At 50.4% G+C, this 20,599-nt stretch overlaps 1 protein-coding gene across 10 annotated transcripts in view; it reads right to left on the minus strand.

The window, feature by feature from the left end:
- The window catches only part of Rap1gap2 (RAP1 GTPase activating protein 2), a 217,125-nt gene that overhangs the window by 122,320 nt on the left and 74,206 nt on the right, over window positions 1–20,599 (minus strand). For 2 of the 10 annotated variants that reach the window (XM_063269050.1, XM_017597290.3), the window contains exon 1: window positions 16,673–17,058. The exons of 7 other annotated variants lie outside the window; for them this stretch is intronic. In XM_063269050.1, the coding sequence (XP_063125120.1) occupies window positions 16,673–16,779 (107 nt within the window). In that variant the 5' untranslated portion in view covers window positions 16,780–17,058. Of the gene's footprint in view, window positions 1–16,672; window positions 17,059–20,599 lie in introns of those variants that run through there. One more of the 10 variants, XM_039086005.2, reaches the window with a different exon arrangement.

Consider the following 20,599-nt stretch of genomic DNA (forward strand, 5'->3'; position numbering starts at 1 on the left):
CCTTCTCAAAGAGTTGCCATCAAGTTTGGTTGAACCCGTGAGGACAGATCCTGAGGATGCAGAGGGCCAACTGTACAAGCCTGCATAAACACAAAGTCTTGTTTCCCCATTTTCTCACACAAAAGCAAGCATCTGCTACATTCTATCCTGCACCTCGCTTTCACTATGTGAAGCTTTTTGGGAACCATGAGATCATCACCCAAACCGCTTCTCCATTCTTCAAGTTCAGGAGCTGTCTGCGGCATGTATGCAAAACGACCGATTTGATCAGTTCCCTCTAGACAGGCATCTGGCTGTTTGCAGTATTCTAGTAACTCAAATAATTCTCGGAAAATACCAGTCAATGAGCTGGTACGCCCCTCCCAACTCTGAAGTCTGAGAAGAGATTCACTGTGTCAAAAGAAAATACGTTTTCACCTTCTGGGGTCTCTCTCTCTCTCTCTCTCTCTCTCTCTCTCTCTCCCCCCCCCTCTCTCTGTGTGGTGTGTGTGTGTGTGTGTGTGTGTGTGTGTGTGTGTGTGTGTGTGTGTGTATGCAGTTCACATGCAGGTAGAGGTCAGAGGACAGCATCAACTATCATCCTCAGGAGCTGCCCACCTCCTTTGAGACAGAGTCTCTCACTGGATTACAGCTCATCGATTAGGCTAGAGTGGCAGACCAGTGAACCCCAAGAATGCTTCTGTCCCTTCCACACAACACTGAGATCACCCACATGCACCATGATGCCTAGCTTTTTTATTCCAGTTCTGAGAACTGAACTGGTCCCCAAGCTGTTGAGCCATCCCCCAAGTCCCACTGAAAAGACCTTACCACTATATGGCCTACCCTCTGGCTCCCAGAACAAGCACCCTCCCCATGCCAACTTGGAAATAAACACAGCATCGTGTCCAATAACAATTCCCTCCTTAGAACTTGCCTAGCTAGAGTTGTTGAAAAGTGGCTTCCCTTCCTCTCTAGAGGTCAAGAAGCTAAAACTTTTTGCTCAAAGTGAGCTACAACCATGGACCCAATATCACAGAGACAGATGACCTGGGAGGATAAAAGCAATCCAAGACAGACACCAAGTCAAGAGACAGAGAGGGACAATGCAGATGGCCCTGGAGCCAGCTGCTCCTGACCGAGGTCCTCCCACACGTGGGAATGCCTGCCAACGACCTGCTCTGTGCGGCTAACTAGGCTTTCTGGCTCTCAAGGGGCCTGATTAGTGTGCACTGTACAGAAAGGAGAATCCCAATTTGGATATAATTGGAGAAATGGGTAAAGATGCAGATGTGACTCTGTGGAGGCTGGATGAACAGACAAGAAAAGAAAACAGAGGTCGTCCCCAGTCTCTGTCTCCAAGCGAGGGTTACATATGATTTTTTTCAATTTTAGTCTCTGTAACCTTTCTGCTTTTTCTAAATTTTCTGCAAGGAACACGGATTCTAAAATATATTACAATTAGAAATAGTAATAATTACCTCAGTTTGGCAGGGAGCACCCAAGAATGAATGGAGAGGAAGGCTCCCAGCCATGCAGTGATCAAATCATCCCCAAAGCCCAGACTGTAGGCTGCCCCTCACAGGATGGCCTGGAAGGTCCCATCTACTAAATCCAAGCCTTCACTAGAATGGCCCAGACTCTTCCCTCCACACACCTCTCAGGCCCCATGCTGAGCCTCTGGAAACAGCAGAGACCCACCCAACGCTGTCTGTGAACTGCGCAGAGGGGGACGCCTGGAGGAAAGGGTGGCCCACGCAAAGGCGCCCAAGGCTTCCTTGACTGCTTCGGGGACTCCTTACCCATCAGGAACGTGAGGGGTAGGGCCACTAGGGACCTTTAACTTCACCATATGGAGTGTTTAAAAAGAGAAGACTTTGGCTTGCTTGAGGTCCTCAAGGCTCATGGGCTCTAAACATGCCTCAGTGCTTAGAGGCTGGGCTAAGACTACTATGCCCAGCACATCTTCAACCAGACTCAGACATCCTCTCATTTTGCCTTCCACATGGAGGGTCTCAACAGAGTCTCTTTGGAATCTTCAAACACTTGGGATAAAACCCATTGCTAGCATCCGTTCCTAGAACTTTCCATCACCCCAACTATATCCACAAAACAGGTAATAATCCACGAAACCAAGATCCCCTACTCTAGGCCCTGGAAATCTATATCCCACTTTCTACTCTAAGTTCGCACAGCCCAAGCATCTCGAGAGTATGCTACAGACTAAACAGCTATGAACTCCCAAATCCATATGCTGAGCTCCTCCCACCTCCCCCATAAAGTGATGGTCTTGGGAGGTGATCGGATTGGTAGGGCATGACTGTCATGAATGGGGCTTATTCCCTTATAAAGGAGTTCCCACTAAACTACCCTGTATCTTCCTCTGTGAGAACATAGTAAAAAGATGGCTGTCAGGACTGGAAAGACAACTCAATGGTTAAGAGCACTTGCTGCTCCTGAATTTGATCCCCAGTGCCCACACGACTCAGAGCTATCTGTAACTCCAGTTCCAGGAGCTCTGACACCCTCTTCTGGCTTCCACAGCCACTAGACATGCATATGGTACAGGCAAACAAGCAGGCAAAACACGAATATACATAAAATCTCTTTTGAAAAGGAGGAGGAGGAGGTGGTGGAGACACCTTAGTACAGGAAGAGGCCTTCATCAGGCAGCACATCAGTCAGGGCCTTCACTGTGTAATTCTCAGCCCTAGATGGTAAGAAATAAATGTCTGTGGCTTAAACCATCAGGTTTCTGAAACCTTGTTACAGCAGCTAGAACAAAGTAAGGCAGAATGGAACCCCCGGGGACCTGTCTCTTTGTGTTTGGCTCATTTCACCTACCATAATGTCTTGATTTCCTCCATGTTGTGAGACGATTCCATTTCATTTGCAGCTGAATAGTACTCCACTGTCTGGGTCTACCACATTCTGCTCATCCATCCATTGCTGGAGGACACTTGCGTTACCACCACGCCAGACTGTTCTAACTAATAACTGTTCAAGTCTGTGTTTTTAAGTCTTACGTCCTAAGAGTAGACTTGCTGAATAAAACTTCTGATGGCTGCAATAATTCCACTCAAGAACAAGCAGAAAGGGTCCCTTCCTCTTATCCCCATCTCTCAGCAAGGAAAACTGAGGGCTGCGGATTGAGCACTGTAGACATTCTGGATTATTACATATCTGTGGCCTCCCTGGGTTTTTCTGTGAGGTTTCACCCTGCCCCTCTGCCCTTCTGCAGTTTTGTTTCTTACTATCCAAGAGTCTCTAGCTCTCAGACTCTGAAACTACTTCAAGGCCTGGTCATCCAACAGGGAAGTGGATGGCACAGAAGCAGCTCCTCTCTCAGCCAGGGCCCTGTGAACAAAAGCACTGTCAGCCAGGGGCTGCAAACAGACTAAACTCGAGAAATGCAGGCTTTCCTGGGTGGTGAACAACCGGGTCCCATGATACATTAACAAGAAAATAGGAAGCACTGCCCAGTCCTAGACCTGAGGGGTTACCTTGCGCTGCAATGTCTGACAGCCTCACTGTTCAAGACAGGCTCAAGAAAAGGGGTCCCAAACTGCAGGAGACCAGAGACCCCAAGACCTACCAGAAAAAGCCTTGCCCAGCGCAGCCATGGCACTCTGAATCTGGGAAAGATCAGCAGCTAAGCTGCCAGCCAGAAATTCGAGGCTGAACCAAGATCAAGACCATCTAACCCACCCAGCCAGGAGACAAGCCACTGCTGGGGTTCCTACCTGCCCACTGCCAACAGCACAACTTCCCCAGGCCACCCTTCCTTTGTTCTCAGTCAAGCTACTCCTCTCCTGGAACCAGGAATGGCCACAAAACCTTGACTCCTGAAAGGCATCCTATCCCTCTAGCCAAAGATCAAAGGTGGGGATTTTTATTTTTGTATGTGAGTGCTTCACCTGAACATATGGATGTGCACTGTATGTATGTCCAGTGCCCAAGGAGGCCAGAAAGGGTGTTGGGTCCTCTGGAACTGGAGTTACAGACAGTTGTGAGGTGCCGTATGGATGCTGGGAACCAAACGCAGAGGCTTGGCAACAGTAGCAAGAACTCTTAACCCCTAAGTCATCTCTCCAGCCCCAATATTGCTCATTACTTCAGACAAATTACCAATCAGAATTGGTTATGGTGGCTCAGACCTATACTCCTAGGGAGTCTAAAGCAAGATTGTACAAGTACGAGGTCAGACTAAGCTGGAGCGTGTGACCCCATCCCAAAAGTCCAAACAAATAAAACCAATCAGAAGCAGAGTTATTTGGGGTGAGCCCTTGCCATTCTGTCCTCTGCTTAGTGGGACTGCAGCGGGACACATAGTGCAGAGTTCTGGGTGCCACACTGCTGATTCTGCGCTGGGAATGTGGAGCAGGTAAGTCTTCCGCTGCCTAACCTGGCCTTCTTTCCCTGACATTCAAAACCAGCCTCAGCGCGCCCTCAGTCCACCCCGACAACCTCGTTTCCACCAATGCCCAGATGAAATCCACACTACTGTCAGCCCAGCTGAGGTGACCCTGTGCTTTTCCCGCCTCCATTCCTTTGTTGGTGATCTCTAGCTAGAAAGCAGTTCTCCACCTACTCTCTCCTGGTGAAAACCCTGTCCAGCCATGAGCCATCTAGCCAACAACTGCATGATGTCTTTCATGGGTGTTAGACCTGACTTCTGACCTCCCAAATACCACTTCAGAGCCCACACTTTTTGTCGTGGGTTCCCCCCTAACATAACAGGTTTCTCTAGCTTGAGTCAGGAGGAAGGTCTTGTCCCCTCGACCCTATCTCATGGTCCCTAGCACACACATGCACTCCATAGATACCAACAGAGGAGAACGCAGGAGTTGGGAGTTTAGAACATACCCACTTCCACAAGAGCTGCAACGGCATTTGTATTTAAGAGTGGAAACAGGACTGGTGGTACAGTGAGGGCTAAAGGCACTTTCCAGAAATGAGGTGTGGTTCAGAGGGATAGTGATGTGGGCCCAGGTGCCTCTGTTCCCATGGCTTCCCCACAGCCTGTGTCCAGCCTCCACATGGCCATGCCCTTGGGAGACCTTCTCAGATACCAGGGTTTGTCTTTGTTGATATTGCACTCAGAGCCTTTCCCAGAACACTCTCAGGTCTATTTTCCAGATAGCACGTTTCTGTTACCTTCATAGTTTCTGCTTCTGCATCTTGGGTTAACTATCTTATTAAAATATATGTCCTATTAAATTACAGAGCATTTAACCGTGGGTAACCGTGGCTGCAGCCAGGCCCTGCAATTCCTGTCTAATTAGCAAAGACAGCTGCCGGGCAGCCAGGATGCCCTTCAGCTTTTCTGAAGCCTAAGACGACACACCCTTCCCCAACTTGATGTTCCTTCATCCCTCAGCTTAGACCAAGAATTCAGAAGAAGCCTGGCTGCTCCAGACACCTGTCCTGGCCCTTCCATATATGTGTGTGCATGAATGTGTGTGTGTGTGCATGTGTGCATGAGTGTGTGTGCGTGTGTGTGTGTGTATGCCTGAGTGTGTGTGTACCAGTATGTGTATGCATGAGTGTGTGTGTGTGCATGTGTGCATGAGTGTGTGTCTGTGTGTGTGCGTGTGTGTGCATGAGTGTGTGTATGCATGAGTGTGTGTGTGTACCAGTATGTGTGTGATGAGAGTGTGTGTGTGTCTGTGTGTGCACGTGTGTGTGAGTGTGTGTATGCCTGAGTGTGTGTGTACCAGTATGTGTATGCATGAGTGTGTGTGTGTGCATGTGTGCATGAGTGTGTGTCTGTGTGTGTGTGTGCATGAGTGTGTGTGTACCAGTATGTGTGTGATGAGAGTGTGTGTGTGTGTGCGTGTGTGTGCATGAGTGTGTGTATGCCTGAGTGTGTGTGTACCAGTATGTGTATGCATGAGTGTGTGTGTGTGCATGTGTGCATGAGTGTGTGTCTGTGTGTGTGCGTGTGTGTGCATGAGTGTGTGTGTGTGCATGTGTGCGTGTATGTGTCTGTGTGTGCGCGTGTGTGTATGAGTGTGTGTATGCCTGAGTGTGTGTACCAGTATGTGTATGCATGAGTGTGTGTGAGTGTGCATGTGTGCATGAGTGTGTGTCTGTGTGTGTGCGTGTGTGTGCATGAGTGTGTGTATGCATGAGTGTGTGTGTACCAGTATGTGTGTGATGAGAGTGTGTGTGTGTGTGTATGTGTGTGTGCGCGCACGCACACTCACGCACATGCGCATGTGGTGTGCTCAGCTGCCACAAGTTTTATGTTTGGAGTTTTGTTCCAAGCCTTCTCTGCAATCGCCTTCCTGAGTACCGAAAAGCAAGCACAGCAAGCTAAGCACTTTGACCAGGGTCACCGCATTCTGAATAGGAAGGGGAAAGAGATAGAATTAGGCATCAGACTGTCCCAGAGCAACTACACAAGCTGGGTGACAGGAGACACTACGAAAAACAGACTGACTGGAAATAATTGACATTACAGGAAATAAAATTAAGTGAGGTCCAGGCACCATCACAGAGTGAGACCAGAGTAGATTCCATCTGGACTCCCAGACTAGCGCATGCCCAGAGTGGGGCTCCATCCACACTCTGGCCCCACCCCCCTCTCTATATTTTCTTACGCTTATGTAATACATAATTTCTGTCACCTTCTGTGAGGGTCATTCCAGAGGTGAGGAGAGAGGAACTTCTAAGGCAGGTCCACAGCACCATTTCAGCCAGCTCCTACAGGGAGCCCAGCTCAGCGGCAGGTCTCCTTGGACTGATCACAAAGTACCTATCCCAGGCCAGCGGAACCAAGGGAGAGGCAAGGCTGGGCTTACAGAGTTACCCTGAGAGCTCCTCACACTAGGCCTCATGTCTCTCACATCCTGTGCATCAAGGCTGAAGCAGATATCGCTGTGGGTAAGTGTAGACACGTAGAGGGGGTCAGTGAACAAGTGGCCCCCATTTTAGGGAAGGCCCCAGTAACTTTGCCAGAGCTGCTGGTTTCTCCAGGGAAGGCTGAGAAACAAGAGTCATAGCATGGAATCTACAATCATAAAATATAAACTTAAGGGGAAAAAATAAAGACAGAAAAAGCTCCATGACTTCAAGGCTAGCCTGGTCTACATAGCAAGTTCCAAGTTAGCCAGAGCTACACAATGAGACCCTGTCTCAAGAAAATAAGTGACAGAAAAATGGCCGAGTTTTCAAAAGCACAGGTTGCTCTTCTAGAGGACCCGGGTTTAATTTCCAGCACCCACGTGGCAGCTAACAATCATCTGTAACTTCAACTCTGGGGAATCCAAAGCCCTCTTCTTGCCTCTATGGCAGCAGGTATGTATGTGGTGCCCAGGCACACATACAGGCAAAACACTCATACATATAAAATAAAGATCAATAGACCTCAAAAAAAATAGGAGACCTGATATGTGAACTTAGCATGGACTCCAGCAGAGTCCAGACAGCACCAGACAGGATTCTGATTCTCCGACATCCATTCCATAGCCCCGGCACCCACCACAGAGTGTACTGAAGAGGTTCCCTAAGGATCTGAGGACCCTGCAGGATCCACTTTCTGACCTTTGCTCAGGGTGCAAGTTCCTAGGTGGCAGGGATGGCATGGCTGTCACAGTGAAAGGCAGGGGACCCCTGCTGTCACTCCCATTCTACTCTGTGATTCCGTGTTGATGAACCAGCTGGCCCTCCTGAAGCTGGATAGGGTGCTTTACCACCGAGAGGACTCACCCATGACTTCAGGAGCCATCATCATGTCCTGCCTGAGTCTACCTTACAGCACTCTCTATGGTAGTAACAAGCTTTATAGTAAAGAAACAGACCAAGGCAAAGGCAGAAAAAGAGACAAGGGAGGGAGACTTTCACCAAAAGACCTGACCCTTCTTCCTACAGAGAAGTAGGCGAGCCCCAAGGTGCCATAGAACCAGCTATCTCAGGGCACTCATGAGGCCAGTGTGTCTCCAGAGAGGTGCCCAGCTCCTGGAGGGCTCCAGGCAGGACTTGGCTAAAGCACCAGCCTTCACGAAACAGTGTGGGCACAGCTGATAAGCTTAAAAGCAAGTGACATGTTTTTAAAGCACCCTTGCTCCAAGGGCAGTGAATAATCACAGCACTGGCTCCAGTTCTCACTGACTATGTCTGGAAGAAGAGAAGGGCAAACCAAGTTCACTCAGCCCTAGAAACTGGTCTTCGTTCCCTAACACCATTCTAGGGCTCCCACTCACACACCCCAATGTTGAGCTGGGCACAGAGGTGCACAACTGTAATTCCAGTCCTCAGGGGGCGGAGGAGAGAAGGATCATGAGTTCAAGCTACCCTGGGGCTATACAGCAAGTTCCAAGTAAGCCTGAGTTATAGAAAAAGACTGTGCTTTTAGAGAGGAAAAAACTATGTGTCTGTTTTATGTGGGGGGGTACACAGGTCAGTGTGTATGCAGAACTCTTGGCACTTTCCCCTAAAGATGTGCACCCTTATCACGTACACAACACTTCCATATATTAGTAACAGAAGCCACAGAATGCATAGAGAGTTTATATCCAGCCAGGCACTGCAAAGGTGCTTATCTTAGGTTCTGAACCCCTGCTAAGGCTTGAATCTTCAAATGCCCCAGGCGGCTAGGAAGTTGGCTCAGCACCCACAAGGTGACTTACAGTTCCAGGAGACCTGACACCCTCTCCGAACCTCCACAGGCACCGGGCACACATGTTGCCCACATATATACATGTCGGCGAAACACACGCATACATAAAGAAAAAGTAAATAAATCTCTTTGAAAGTCCCCGGTGTTAAGGCTTGTGTGTTCAGTAAGGGTTTGATTGACAACTGATGGGCTCCTGAGGGGTTGCTGGAACAAGAGAACTCTGACGTCATGCATGGGTCCGTCTGCTGACCCATTGGTAGCTGAATAGATCTAGGGGGTGGGGTATAGTTAGAAGACAGTAGGCAACTGAAGGCATGCCTTTGGAAGGGGTACCTTGTCCTGGATCCTTCCTCTTCATCTGACTGCTTCCCTCTATGGTGATGTGGTGAACAACTCTACTCCACTCCTCGACACCCCCTTCACACCCTACCCTCTCTGCCAGGATGCTCCGCCCCTTCATAGGTCAACAACGAGGTGGCTGGTGTGGTTGAGTCAAGAGCACAGCCACACAGAACGTGGGAATGGGACCCTTGTAGTCCCAGGACTGGGGATGCTGAAGACTGTAATAGCATGATTTCCAGGGTATTACAGGAAGACCCTGTTCTCAAAGCAAATGACAACAAAAGATATTACACAGCCTCTCAAACAGGTTAAAACTCCTGAGGCTCCACTTCTAACTGTGCTTATCACCGTTCTCGGCCTCTGAGTCTCAGTTCCTCAAGAACAGAGGAAATATCAAATAACTAGCAGAGCTTAGGGGTTGAGTTATAGCCTGACTGCCATCCATCAGGGGCCCTGGGTTTAGTCCCCATCAGTCCCACTGCAAACTAAAATAGAAAAGAAGAAAACTTAGCAGAATTCTAAAGGTGTACACGTAAGCCCTTAGCTCAGGAACTCGCAAATAGAAAGCTATAAAATGTATTGGTTTGGGGCTGGTGAAGGTGGCTCAGTGGATAAAGCCCTCACCCTGTGAGCATGAGAACCAGAGTTCGGATCCACAGAACCCATGGCAAACCTGGGCGGCCACGGCATCTTAATCCCAGCACTTGGGAAGCAAGGACTTGGGACTCCCAGCCAAGCTGGTGAGTTAGCCTCACAGCAACTGGTGAGCCACTTGGTTCAGGAAGAGACCTGTCTCTATAAAGGAGAAAGCAATGAAGACAGCAAGCATCATCGAATTCAGGTCCACACATACACGGGTGTGCATGAGCACACACATATACACGCCTGGGTACACATCATACACCTGTACACACAAAAATAAATAATTTCTAAAGATGAAAACGTGGGCCAGAGAAATGGTTCATCAGATAAAGGGGTGTGCCACCAAGAGCGATAACCTACCTTGTATACTAAGACGTTCCGTGGTAGAAGGATCGAACCAGCTCCCACAGAGCTGACCTCTGACCTCTACGTGAACGCGATGGCATGTACGTGAAGAGCGCACTCGAGCACACACACACACAAAGACATACATGTAGAAGTAAATAATAGAATCATGACCTATTGGTTGGTTATAAGCACCATCTGCCCTCAGCAGTCCTGGGACATTGGTGTTTTGTGGTCCATTTTAGTCTGTATGAAACTCCCCAAATCTCAGACATTTTCACACCACCTTCCCGATTTTCCCCAGATCCCAATACCACCTGACAATGACTTTCCTAACACTTTTCTTTAAATTGACTTGCAATTTTTGACTTAAACAAATTTGCTTTTTTAAAATGTTATGTAACTTCCACGCATGGCAAACCAGAGTAGCTTGCCAGAATTCATTTTTCAAAACAGCTATTAAAATAAAGAAGCGCTTGTCCACCTGAAAACATCCTGCCTGCCTCAGTTGCTTTTTATGGACTTGGGTAGGCAAGAACCTCTGTTGGCAGGGGGTGTGGGGCTGTGGTTGGAGAGAGGCCTCGACTGGAAATGAATTCGACTCTTCCTGGGTCCTTGGGCAGCTCTCGTGTGCACAGAAGTGACTTTCACTGGTTGAACCGATCAGGCCTGGCAAAAGCCCCCTATTTGGCAACACCATGGTGGGGAGCCATCTGTGCACCATGCAGACTCCAAAGAGGTAAAACTGTGTTTAGAGAGAAAGATACATTAGCTAATAGCAGTTGTTCACTAATTCAGACGCCCACTGGCCCCTCTGCCATCATGAAAAGAATCCGCCTTTGCCTCTCCTGCAGCAGCTCAGGGATCGGAGCTCTCAGAATCCAGGCCTAAAGACAGGCCAAGTGCTCTGCCCAGCCTAGGGGCAGTTCAGGGCTGAGCCCAGTTCCTCGGGCCCATGGGTCCCAGCATCATGCACAGGCAGGAAAGGGGTCGGAAGAATTATGAGAAGATGAGCAAGCCATTCGTTGCCTTTCTCCCTGAGATCTCACGGGATGACCTGAGATGAGAAAAGGGCACCTGGTTGAAAACCTGGTCTCAGAAAGGAGCTGCACCATCACCAGGCTATTGGAGACCCAGGCTATGAGTGCATTTTACTTGGGGAAGCCACTCCCTCTTAAGCATCCCTCCACTCATTCAACAAGTATCCCACTGAACATCTCCTGTTCTAGACAACGAAGATTCAGATGTGACATAGGCAAAGCCACCGGTCTCCATTCGCATCCTAGAGAAAGTAACTGCCAATACAACTTTTATTGCATGAACTGGGCGTCAGTTCACATAAACACAAGAAAGTAAGTAAATCATAGCAAAGCAAGGGCAATTGAAATGAAGACTTAGACTACCTGGCCACAGGAGCTTTGGGGAGAGATGGGGTAGGAGTCCAGTGGAGAAAGTAACAGGCAATTAAGTCACAAAGAGCAGGAGCGAATGGCCTGGGTCAAGAACATGCTGGTATATTCCAGGGACAGAAGGAAAGACTGCAGCAGAGAAAGAATCGTGAGGCATGGTGGGAGGAGGAAAGGCTGCTGTTGGTTTTCCTCTGAGATAGAATGAAGAACCAAAGGAACACAGGGCTTTTCTCTAGGGTTAAAAGGCTTGATTTATGTAACTCTTTCAAACTCCCAGATAAGAGCTAGAAGCAAGGACACAAAATGGGACAGTAAACTAATCGCTCCCAAGACTGTGGTGGTGGTGCACACACCTACTCTCAATACTCAAGAGCCTGGGGCAGGAGGATTGAGGGTTCAAACCACCCTGGGCTACAGAGTGAGACTGTCTCAAAACTCAATAGTAGTCGAGAGAAAACAAATCAATCCGTTTATGCCTTGGGTTCTGTCCATTAGGCTCCAAGGGTCTGACTCTCAAATGCTCAGAGAAATTCATCAGGGGAAGTTGGTTAAAAGGAGACCTTTGTTCTTTGAAACAAGGACAGCTAACCAAGCCGGTGACATCCAAACATCAGGTGTGAAGAAGCTGGAAACTGGCCCTTCAGAAACAGAAGGCCCCAGCCAACTCCCAGGACCAGAACAAGCTTCCATGTCCTCAGGGCTGGGAAGTAGACGGGTTCCTGCCTGTGCGTCCTCCAGCTCTGGGACACTGGGCTGGGAGGCCCAGGCTCCTGGACACCTCACAGGCTCAGACTTTACATCAGCTACTCACAGGGCTATCTCCAAATCAAGTCTCCTCCCGGACACCAGGTCCAGAGCTCAGGAAGCCAGAGCTGCTAGCTCACCAAAATAGATAGTGGGTACCTCCAGCAGTTCAGTCAGGCAAGCACCTCAGGGTTCACCAAACTGAACCCTGACAAAGCTGACCTATATATCTAGACCTATATGATAACTCACAGATAAGATGTCAGGTGGGGGAGCTTGGTAAGCAACACCAGGATCACTGAGCACAAAGCCCCCACTGTGGGAAACTTCACAAACTAACAATCCAAGCTGAGGTTTGGTTCTACAGTAAAGCACCTGCTTACTGTGGGCAAGCCCCTGGGGTGGGGGAGACAACGGAAGCAGAGAAGTTTCATTCCTTCAATAGATACGTTGTAATAAAAATAAAAAGATTTTGAAAAAACTGTAGATTGAGAAGTACACCCATCTCACTTGACCATCTGAATCCTGACTCAGGAGACCTTTTATGATGATGGAGAAATTAGAATATTGTCTAGATAGATTATAGAATTACACGGTTGGGCTGGGAAGATGGCTCAGTGATTCAGAGCACATGCAGAGGATGTGAGTTCGATTCCCAGCCTGGGGTCTGTGTGCCCCCCACACTCATGCTAAGCTAGTGTTCCATCACTGAACTGCATCTTCCGCCATCAGTTCACTTGGCTGTGAAACAGGGTCTGCCTAAATTGTCCAGGCTGGTCTGAACTCACTCTGTAGCCCGGGAAGGTTTTGAACTTTTGATTCTTCTGCTTCAGCTTCCTGAGTAGCTGGGGTTGCAGGCCTGTGTGACAAGGCCTAGTTTCCCACAACCTTCCTATAACCCTACAAAAAGGTGCTCTGGGCCTCACCCCCGTCTACCTGGTGTAAAAGAAGGCAGCCTCTTCTCCATCAACTCATGTTAAAGGAATTCCTTACACTGTGATTTCAAGCTTTAGTGTCAGAGATGTCAGACCCAAGCTCCCCTCAAACACAGCATTGATTTGGTCAGCTCCCCTGTGACTGAAGCCTTGCAGATAGTCAAAAGGAGACAGAACCTCCAGGCTGTTCCAAATCCTGGGAGAGCTCTGTTAAGGCTGATGAACCAGACTGGGGAGATAGCTCAGAGGACAAATGACACTGCCAGCAAGATTGAGGGCCAGAGTTCAATCCCCAAAGACCACATGGTGGAAGGAGAGGACTGACCCCAGCAAGTTGTCCTCTGAGCTCTATATCTTCTCCATGGTACACGCGTGTGTACCCAAGTAAGTATATTAATTTTTAAGACTGATGAACCCATGCACATTTCTAAAATGGGTAAACTGAGGTTGGAGCTTTGAGCACCTCTCTTAGGACCTATCAAGAGACCCCAGAAGACTCTCCTAGCCCCACCCCCCCGTCTATAAGACACATATCCCAAGATCATGGCACATCCATAAACACTTTAGTCTATAATATCTCCAAGCAGCATAGAAAAGAGATGACAAGGACCAGTAGAACATCAGTTCCAGGTACACGTGACCATTTCAACCCTGAAGGCAAACAGCCCAGAGTCTTCTCTGCATATGCCTGTCAATTAGGCACTGGGAAGATCGATGGATGGATCAAGCCTTCCGGAAGGATGGGGAGGGGCCTGCATCGGAGCTGACCCCATGATGAGAGGAAATGGAAGGAAGAACTCTGTGAATTTAACACCCAGCATGGAGTTTGAGGACGGCTTAGCAAGAGCCAGCAGCTGCCACCTGCCCCTAGACTCGCCATGGCCAGTGGGCACCCACAGAGCGAGGGTCAATAGTGTGCGCCACGCTGGTTCCAGACACTGAAAGACACAAAAACTCCAGAAAAAAAGCAAAGGAGAAACAAAAGCCACCTCACAGTACCATAAAGCCAATCCTCTCTGTGGAGAGGGTAAGTGCGTGGCTAGAGGCATCGGCTATAACAACAGAAGCACCCGATGAAACTAAGTCAACAGCTTAGAGCATCCAGAAAGGACAGAGCACCACGAGGCATCCTTGCCCCAGCAGACCTCTCCCCCCACCCCCCAGCCAACCGGCTGCTACCTCACTGCTGCCCCTAACCTATGCCCACCTCTCTGCCTCCTTTGCCTGCACACGATATGCCTTGACCACTACTGGTAAGGTTGTTACCATCAGACATCTTTCCTTAGTCATCGAGGGCACAGGGCCAGTGAGAGATGGGAGCCATTCAAACCACACCCCCTTCATCCTCACGAGCACTTGAGACTTTTCGACAACATCTTCACCACATTATAGCGCTTAAGACTAAGCAAGTCCTTGGTGTGCATTCGGAATGTGAAGCCCAAGGAATTGAAACCTATACCATTACCTCATAGTCAATAGGTGAGCCTGGGGTTTCTACCCCACCCTTCTGTCTTTGGTCAGGAGCTGATTGGATGCATCTGCCTTCCACCTCCTGTCCTCGTGCTCAGGATGGAGCCTACTTACAGCTCTACTCACATGAGGAAAGCGCTCTACTATGGAGCCACATTCCCAACCCTCCCTCAGTTTTTTTGAAACAAAGGTTTACTAAAGTTGTCCAGAGTTGTCCTGAATTCACTCTGAAGCTCAGATAGGCCTTAAACCTGTAATCCTCCAGCCTCAGCCTCCTCCTGGGTAAGGTGGGATCGCAGGCCCAGATAAATTTGCATTTTGATGGAGCACACTTTCCTTTTCTTTCCCCCAAAACAGGACCTGAGATTAGCCACTCACCATCCTTCTAATGCCAGGGCCTTGGCCCATGGGTGCCTCCTCTACAGAATGTATGCGAAGAGGCAAATGTGGAGCATGGGCAAAAGGGTCTCAAACCAAGAGCATCGGACGCTGGCTCTCCTGGCTCTCCTGGCAGCCTTTCTACTGGACACCAGTGTTCTCAACATCAGACACCCTCCGTCCACCCGAAAGCTCTCTGCCACACTCAGTGCCACTTATTTGTGTTTTCTAAGATTCTATTTTATTTTTACACATGTGTCTATGTTGGGGGTTACACATGTGAATGAAGGTGCCCTGAGAGGTCAGACGGTTTCAGATCCCCTGGGCCTGGATTTACAGGCACCTGTGAGACAGCCTCCACTCCTCACCCTCCCCACTCGTGGGTGCTGGGAACTGAACTAGGGTCCTCAGGAAGAACAGGAAGCGCTTTTAACCACTGAGCCATCTCTCCAGCCTCAACACTTAGATTTTTATTACAACTATTTCAATTGAGCAGATGCATTCTGGGGACTGCCTACCGTTAAGTAATGCCTTGCATTATTGCCACAAAGGGAAAAATGAGTTCTGCTAATGGTAAATAGGAAGGAGTCCTCCAAACAAAATGATCTCCTCTCTGGACAGAGCCTCTCTCCCACTTAAAGAGCCTGAGCCAGCCCAGCCAGCCCTGGGTTACAAAAGGAGCATAAGCAAGAGTTATAAAGGTGTTGAGGCCAGACTGCCACCCTGCAGAAGCTTTTCCTTTGAAGGAATCATGAGGATGGGTAGAGAACTGGAAAGAACTTTCTTACCAAGTAAGTGACTCAATGTTATTTCATACTCAACCATCTTAATCATTTCCCTGGCGTCTCATCCTATGCTGTGGGAAACATCTCATTAATCCACAGTTTGGGGAAATGGGAACAAGAAGGACCAGACACGACCTAGACCATATTCTTAAAGCCCTCTTCTTCGCTGCCCAGCACCCTCAGACACAGTCACCACCAAGGCAGCTGTGACTGTGATGTCCTGGGGGAGGGGAAGGGTTATGAGGTGGTGCAGCAATACCCACCCCAAAACTCCTCAAGCAAGACCCTTATAGGTCAGGCAGTGGGTTTCAATATCATCAGTCGCTAGGACCCTAGCAGAAATTGCAAGTTATGGCCATAACCTGAAAGACCAGCTCCCTGGGGTCTAATGGTTATCAAGTCTGCATCTGGGGGCTCGAGCTCAGGCAGCTGCCTCAGACTCTACTCCCTGCATCCCCTCCACCACCATCAACTCCACAAGCCACCACCCCTACCACCACCACCACCACCACCACCACCCCACCACCACCCCACCACCACCCCACCCCCCGACGCAGATGTCCAGCGTGTCCCTGAAATAGCCTAGAAAACAATCTTCAACGCCCAGTAGCAAACTGAAGAGCGAGCAATCTCAAGAAAAGAGTCAAAGAGGGGAATACCCAAAAACAGACACGGTGGGGAGGCGGGGGCTGAGCCACCTCCAAACTTGGTCCTTGCCTGTCGGCACCGGCACCGAGGCACAGAGCACGCGGAGCCAGAAAGGCAGCTCGCGGGCTCAGCCAAGTTACAGAAAAGCTTGGACTGAGCCAGGGACAGTAGCTCAAGTCTCTCCGCTCTGCAGGTTCTGGGATGGGTACCGGGATCCGCAAAGGTCAGGTCTGGGGGCCCTCCGATTCCCCCAGTGTCCTGTCAAAGCCAGCCAGGCTTTTTTTTTTCCTGTCCAACAAGGATCCAAAAGGAAAAAGTCCACCCAAAAGACAACTGGAATTCACCGCGATCGAGGACAGGGGACAGCTTTACCTTTTCTCTTTATTCTGTTTTCGAGATTTGTGCAGGAGTCCGATGAGCACCACGGCGGCTCGGATCCCCGCCTTTCGGCAATGCATCCTCCCGGCCGGCTGGGACATGGCGAGGCCGCCGGCGGTGCCCAGCCGCGCCCTCGCCCGCCGCGCGTCCCCGCCGCCCCAGCTCCGCGCGCTCCGCGCTGCCCGCGCCCCGGCCCCTGCTGCCCGCCTCGCATGGGCCCCGCCCCACCTAGGTGCGCCGGAGGGTCAGGTGACTGGGCGCTCACTTCCCAACGACCTTCAGCTTCTCCCTGGGGCCCGCGGGGCGGCCGGTGTCCGCTCCCCCAGCGCGGGCATTTCCGAGGCTCGCTCCGGGCGCGGCGGGCCAGCGGCTCCCGGCCTCCCGCTCCGACGCACCGCCCACCCCGGCCCCGCCCCGGCCCCGCCTCCCGCGGTTGGGCTTCTGACTCCCCCCAAGCAAGCCGAGACCCTAGGGAGTGCAGGCGACCCGACCCGCGAAACAACCTTAGGGAACTCGGAGATAGAACTCCCGTGAGCAGGAGATCTGACCCGGGGCAGCTCAGGCAGCTCGACCTTAGTGAGCCCAGGCGTCTAAACCAGGGGAGAGGACGATATCGGATAGCGAACTAAAGAAAGCGGCTGGATCGCGCCGGGCGCTGCGGGGCTCGACGCCCGGACAGATTCGCACTCTGCCCTGAGCGCACTGGCCCCGGCCTTTTCTCCCCTATGCCGATGTCTGGATCCCTGTCTCCCGCGCCGGGGCTCCGGACCCCGCTAGCTGTCTCAGGCTCCCGCCCAAGCTGACAAGCTCTCATGCCAGTCCACCGGGATACTTCTCCGATGCTGTCACTGGCTTTATAGCAGAAGAGAAAAACACACTCGGAGAAGAAACGCGTGTCCACCACCACCTTCCCTCTATCCCAGATAAACCGCCTTTTCGAGTGGCCACCGCCAGGACCTCCAACCCCGGGGTCCCACTTTAGGCGGTCCCGAGACCAGTCAAGAATGGGGCAAGGGGTACTTGAGGAGGGTGATCAGGAAAGATGCTACCTCCCCTTCCACCACCTGGAGTCCGCGAAAGGATTGTGGTAAGCGATGCTGGAAGAAGGATCAGCCGCGGTCGGCTTCCATTAATATTTCTTTTGCCGGCCTCGGAGTTTTACCACACAGGGTTGGTAATCAACTTCACCCGGACTTGCCTCTTCTTAAGAAACCAAGTTAGCCAGCAAGCCTCGGGTCCTGAGCCCGCACCGACCCCCTCATACCCTCAAGGTCCCCAGCACAGCATATTCGAGCTCCATCCAGATTTGAACACAGAACGCCTCAGCTCTTAGCTAAGGAAGAGGCCGTGGCCTGAGTCATAACAGAACCAGCACCCGGCCTCACTCTGGAGTACCCTCCTTCATCACTTCCATTTGCCACGGGGGCTTCCCAGCCCCCTTAGCCCTTGAAGCGTAACTAACTACCTTGCCTCCTGGGGGAATGGAATCAGGCATGGAAGGGGTGGGGGTGAAAGGAATTAAAACAAACCAATTAGCCCATCTTTGGAAACAGCCCTGTTGGGGCCAAGATGTCCCTTAGCAATTTGCCTTGTTTTTTACACAGTCTGGTGTTCAAGCAAACAGAAAATACAGGGGTGGGGGGAGAGGACTGTATCAAAGAGCAGAGGGGGCTGTTAATGAACTCCAGGACCCCGGGCTTCAGTAAGGACTCTCCAATGTGCTCAGCTCCTAGCTACCACTGGAGCTGGGGCAGAGAGAAGCAGCCCCAAGGTGATTCCAAAATGCACCTGGTCTATTTATGAAGCATCCATTAGCAATGGCCTTGGGCCCTCGTGAGCCTCCTGAGTGGTGGGGGATCACAGATACAGCCGTGGACGTCTATTTATAACTGGACTGGAGTGACCCCCCACCCCCAGGTCCCACCCATGGGTTAGGCAGTTAGGCAGCTGCGAGGATTTCACCAGGGGTGACTTCAGAATCTGCCTGGGGGAAAGAATGAGAAGTGACTGTTCTCAACCGGGGAAACAAAAATAGCCTTGGCACAGGGTGCAGGGCCTCTGGAGGCTGTGGGAGCACTTAGCACCTCCAGGATAATTGATGGACAGTTTCAGCTACATGGCAGGGAGGGTAGCCCAGCATGGGGTATATTTTATTCAGGCACAGAGAAAGGTAAAATCTGAATGGAAAGTCAGCCTGCAGCTGGTGAGCAGGGTCAACAGCTCCCACCCATCCCCCACCGCCTGGGAGTTAGTTCAGGTCAAGTGCACAGCAGGTACAAAGGCATTAGAAGAAGGTGCAACATCTCTCCATCAAGTGGGTTCCATTATGCATTCTTGTTTTGGGATTCTGGACTCTCTCAGCTGCCCCCAAAGTCCCAATGTGACTAAAACAGGAGTATCTCCAGAACACCAGCAACTTCCAACCCTGGTTCCTTTGTTCCCTTCCACCCTCTGCGAAGCCTGGCACCAACACGACTCCTCCGTCACCCACAACCCACCACAGCCATGTACCCGACCCAGGAAACACAATGGGCAAGGAAACCAATGCCAAAGGCCCTCATATCCATCTCCTCTAGGCTTGCTGCACTACCAGCACTCATTAAACCAGATGAGTCCGGTCTCGTGCAAGAGACAAGTGAGAGACAGAAATGGAAGGCTACCCTCCCGCTTTTGTTATCCAACCAGGTCATTGCTCACTGCAAAGAGCTAACACACACCTCACTGCAACGAAGCCTATGTCCAACAAGGTGGCCCGGGCAGTGGCCATTCCATGCCACCTTCTCAACCGTCGAACCGTCAATTATTTACGTCCACGTTTGTTGCCATTGCATCGACTTGCTCTTTTACCGCCGTTGAAACATCAAACATTGGCATCGGTGTGGTGAAAACAGGCAGACATATTAAATCGACCTCCATACTGATCTCGCTCATTCAGAAGAACAGGTGAGTTTGAAGTTTCAGCCAGACATTTGCACCAAATCAAGGTGCGGTCTTTGAAGAAATCGAAGTTTGAAGGAGAAGTGGAAAAGGGACATTTTTCACATAAGCGACTGGAAGGTATTCTCGGTTCACTTTTGAGTTGACCAAGACACGGACAGGCCACAGGGAACAAAGATACCGAAGACAGAAGTGGTCACCGAGGGATCTCTTTCGGGGTCCCGTACCTTACCCCCCAGCAGTATCCTCACTCACCATCCTTAAAGCCCACAGTCCTTGAAAACAAATGCCAGGCAGCCCCAGTGCAGGGCAAACCCAAAGGCTTGTGGGGCCTAGGAGGAGGCATGCAAGCAAGTTAATCATAAACAGAGGACAGACAGCTATGCCACCACTCTCAGGGCCCGTGAATTCCGACACACAGACACGCATGCCTACTCCTGAAGAAAAGGGCTTTCTGTGCTAGAAACTGGCTGCAGAAACGTATCCATGTGAAAGCCAGAATGTCATCAGCACCCCTGGTCTCAGAGAGAGTCCCCAGCTGACAATTCCCTTCTATCCTTAGGCTGGCACTGCTCTGAAGCAAAGCAAATAAGAAAGAAAGATTCCGGCACCCGGAGCTTTTGAAGCCAGGCTAGAGCCAGATGTTTCCAGATACAGTGCCCTCCCTTTCTGCAGGAATAGGGTCTCCATCTAACCTCTGCATCACCAAACCTTTAAGAAAAAACAACAGTTTAAAAAAATACCTCAGGGACCGGAGAAATAGTTCAGCATTTAAGAACCCTGGCTGCTGCCTTTTCAGAGGTACTGAGTTCAATTTCCAGCAACCATATCGGTGGCTCACAACCATCTATATTAGGATCCGATGCCCCCTTCTGGCATGCAGGTGTATATGCAGGGAGAGCGCTCATGTACTAGATAGATAGATAGATAGATAGATAGATAGATAGATAGATAGATAGATAGATAGATCAGAAGGAAAAAGAT

Source organism: Rattus norvegicus, chromosome 10 (genome assembly GCF_036323735.1).
Source record: "Rattus norvegicus strain BN/NHsdMcwi chromosome 10, GRCr8, whole genome shotgun sequence".
Taxonomy (NCBI): domain Eukaryota; kingdom Metazoa; phylum Chordata; class Mammalia; order Rodentia; family Muridae; genus Rattus; species Rattus norvegicus.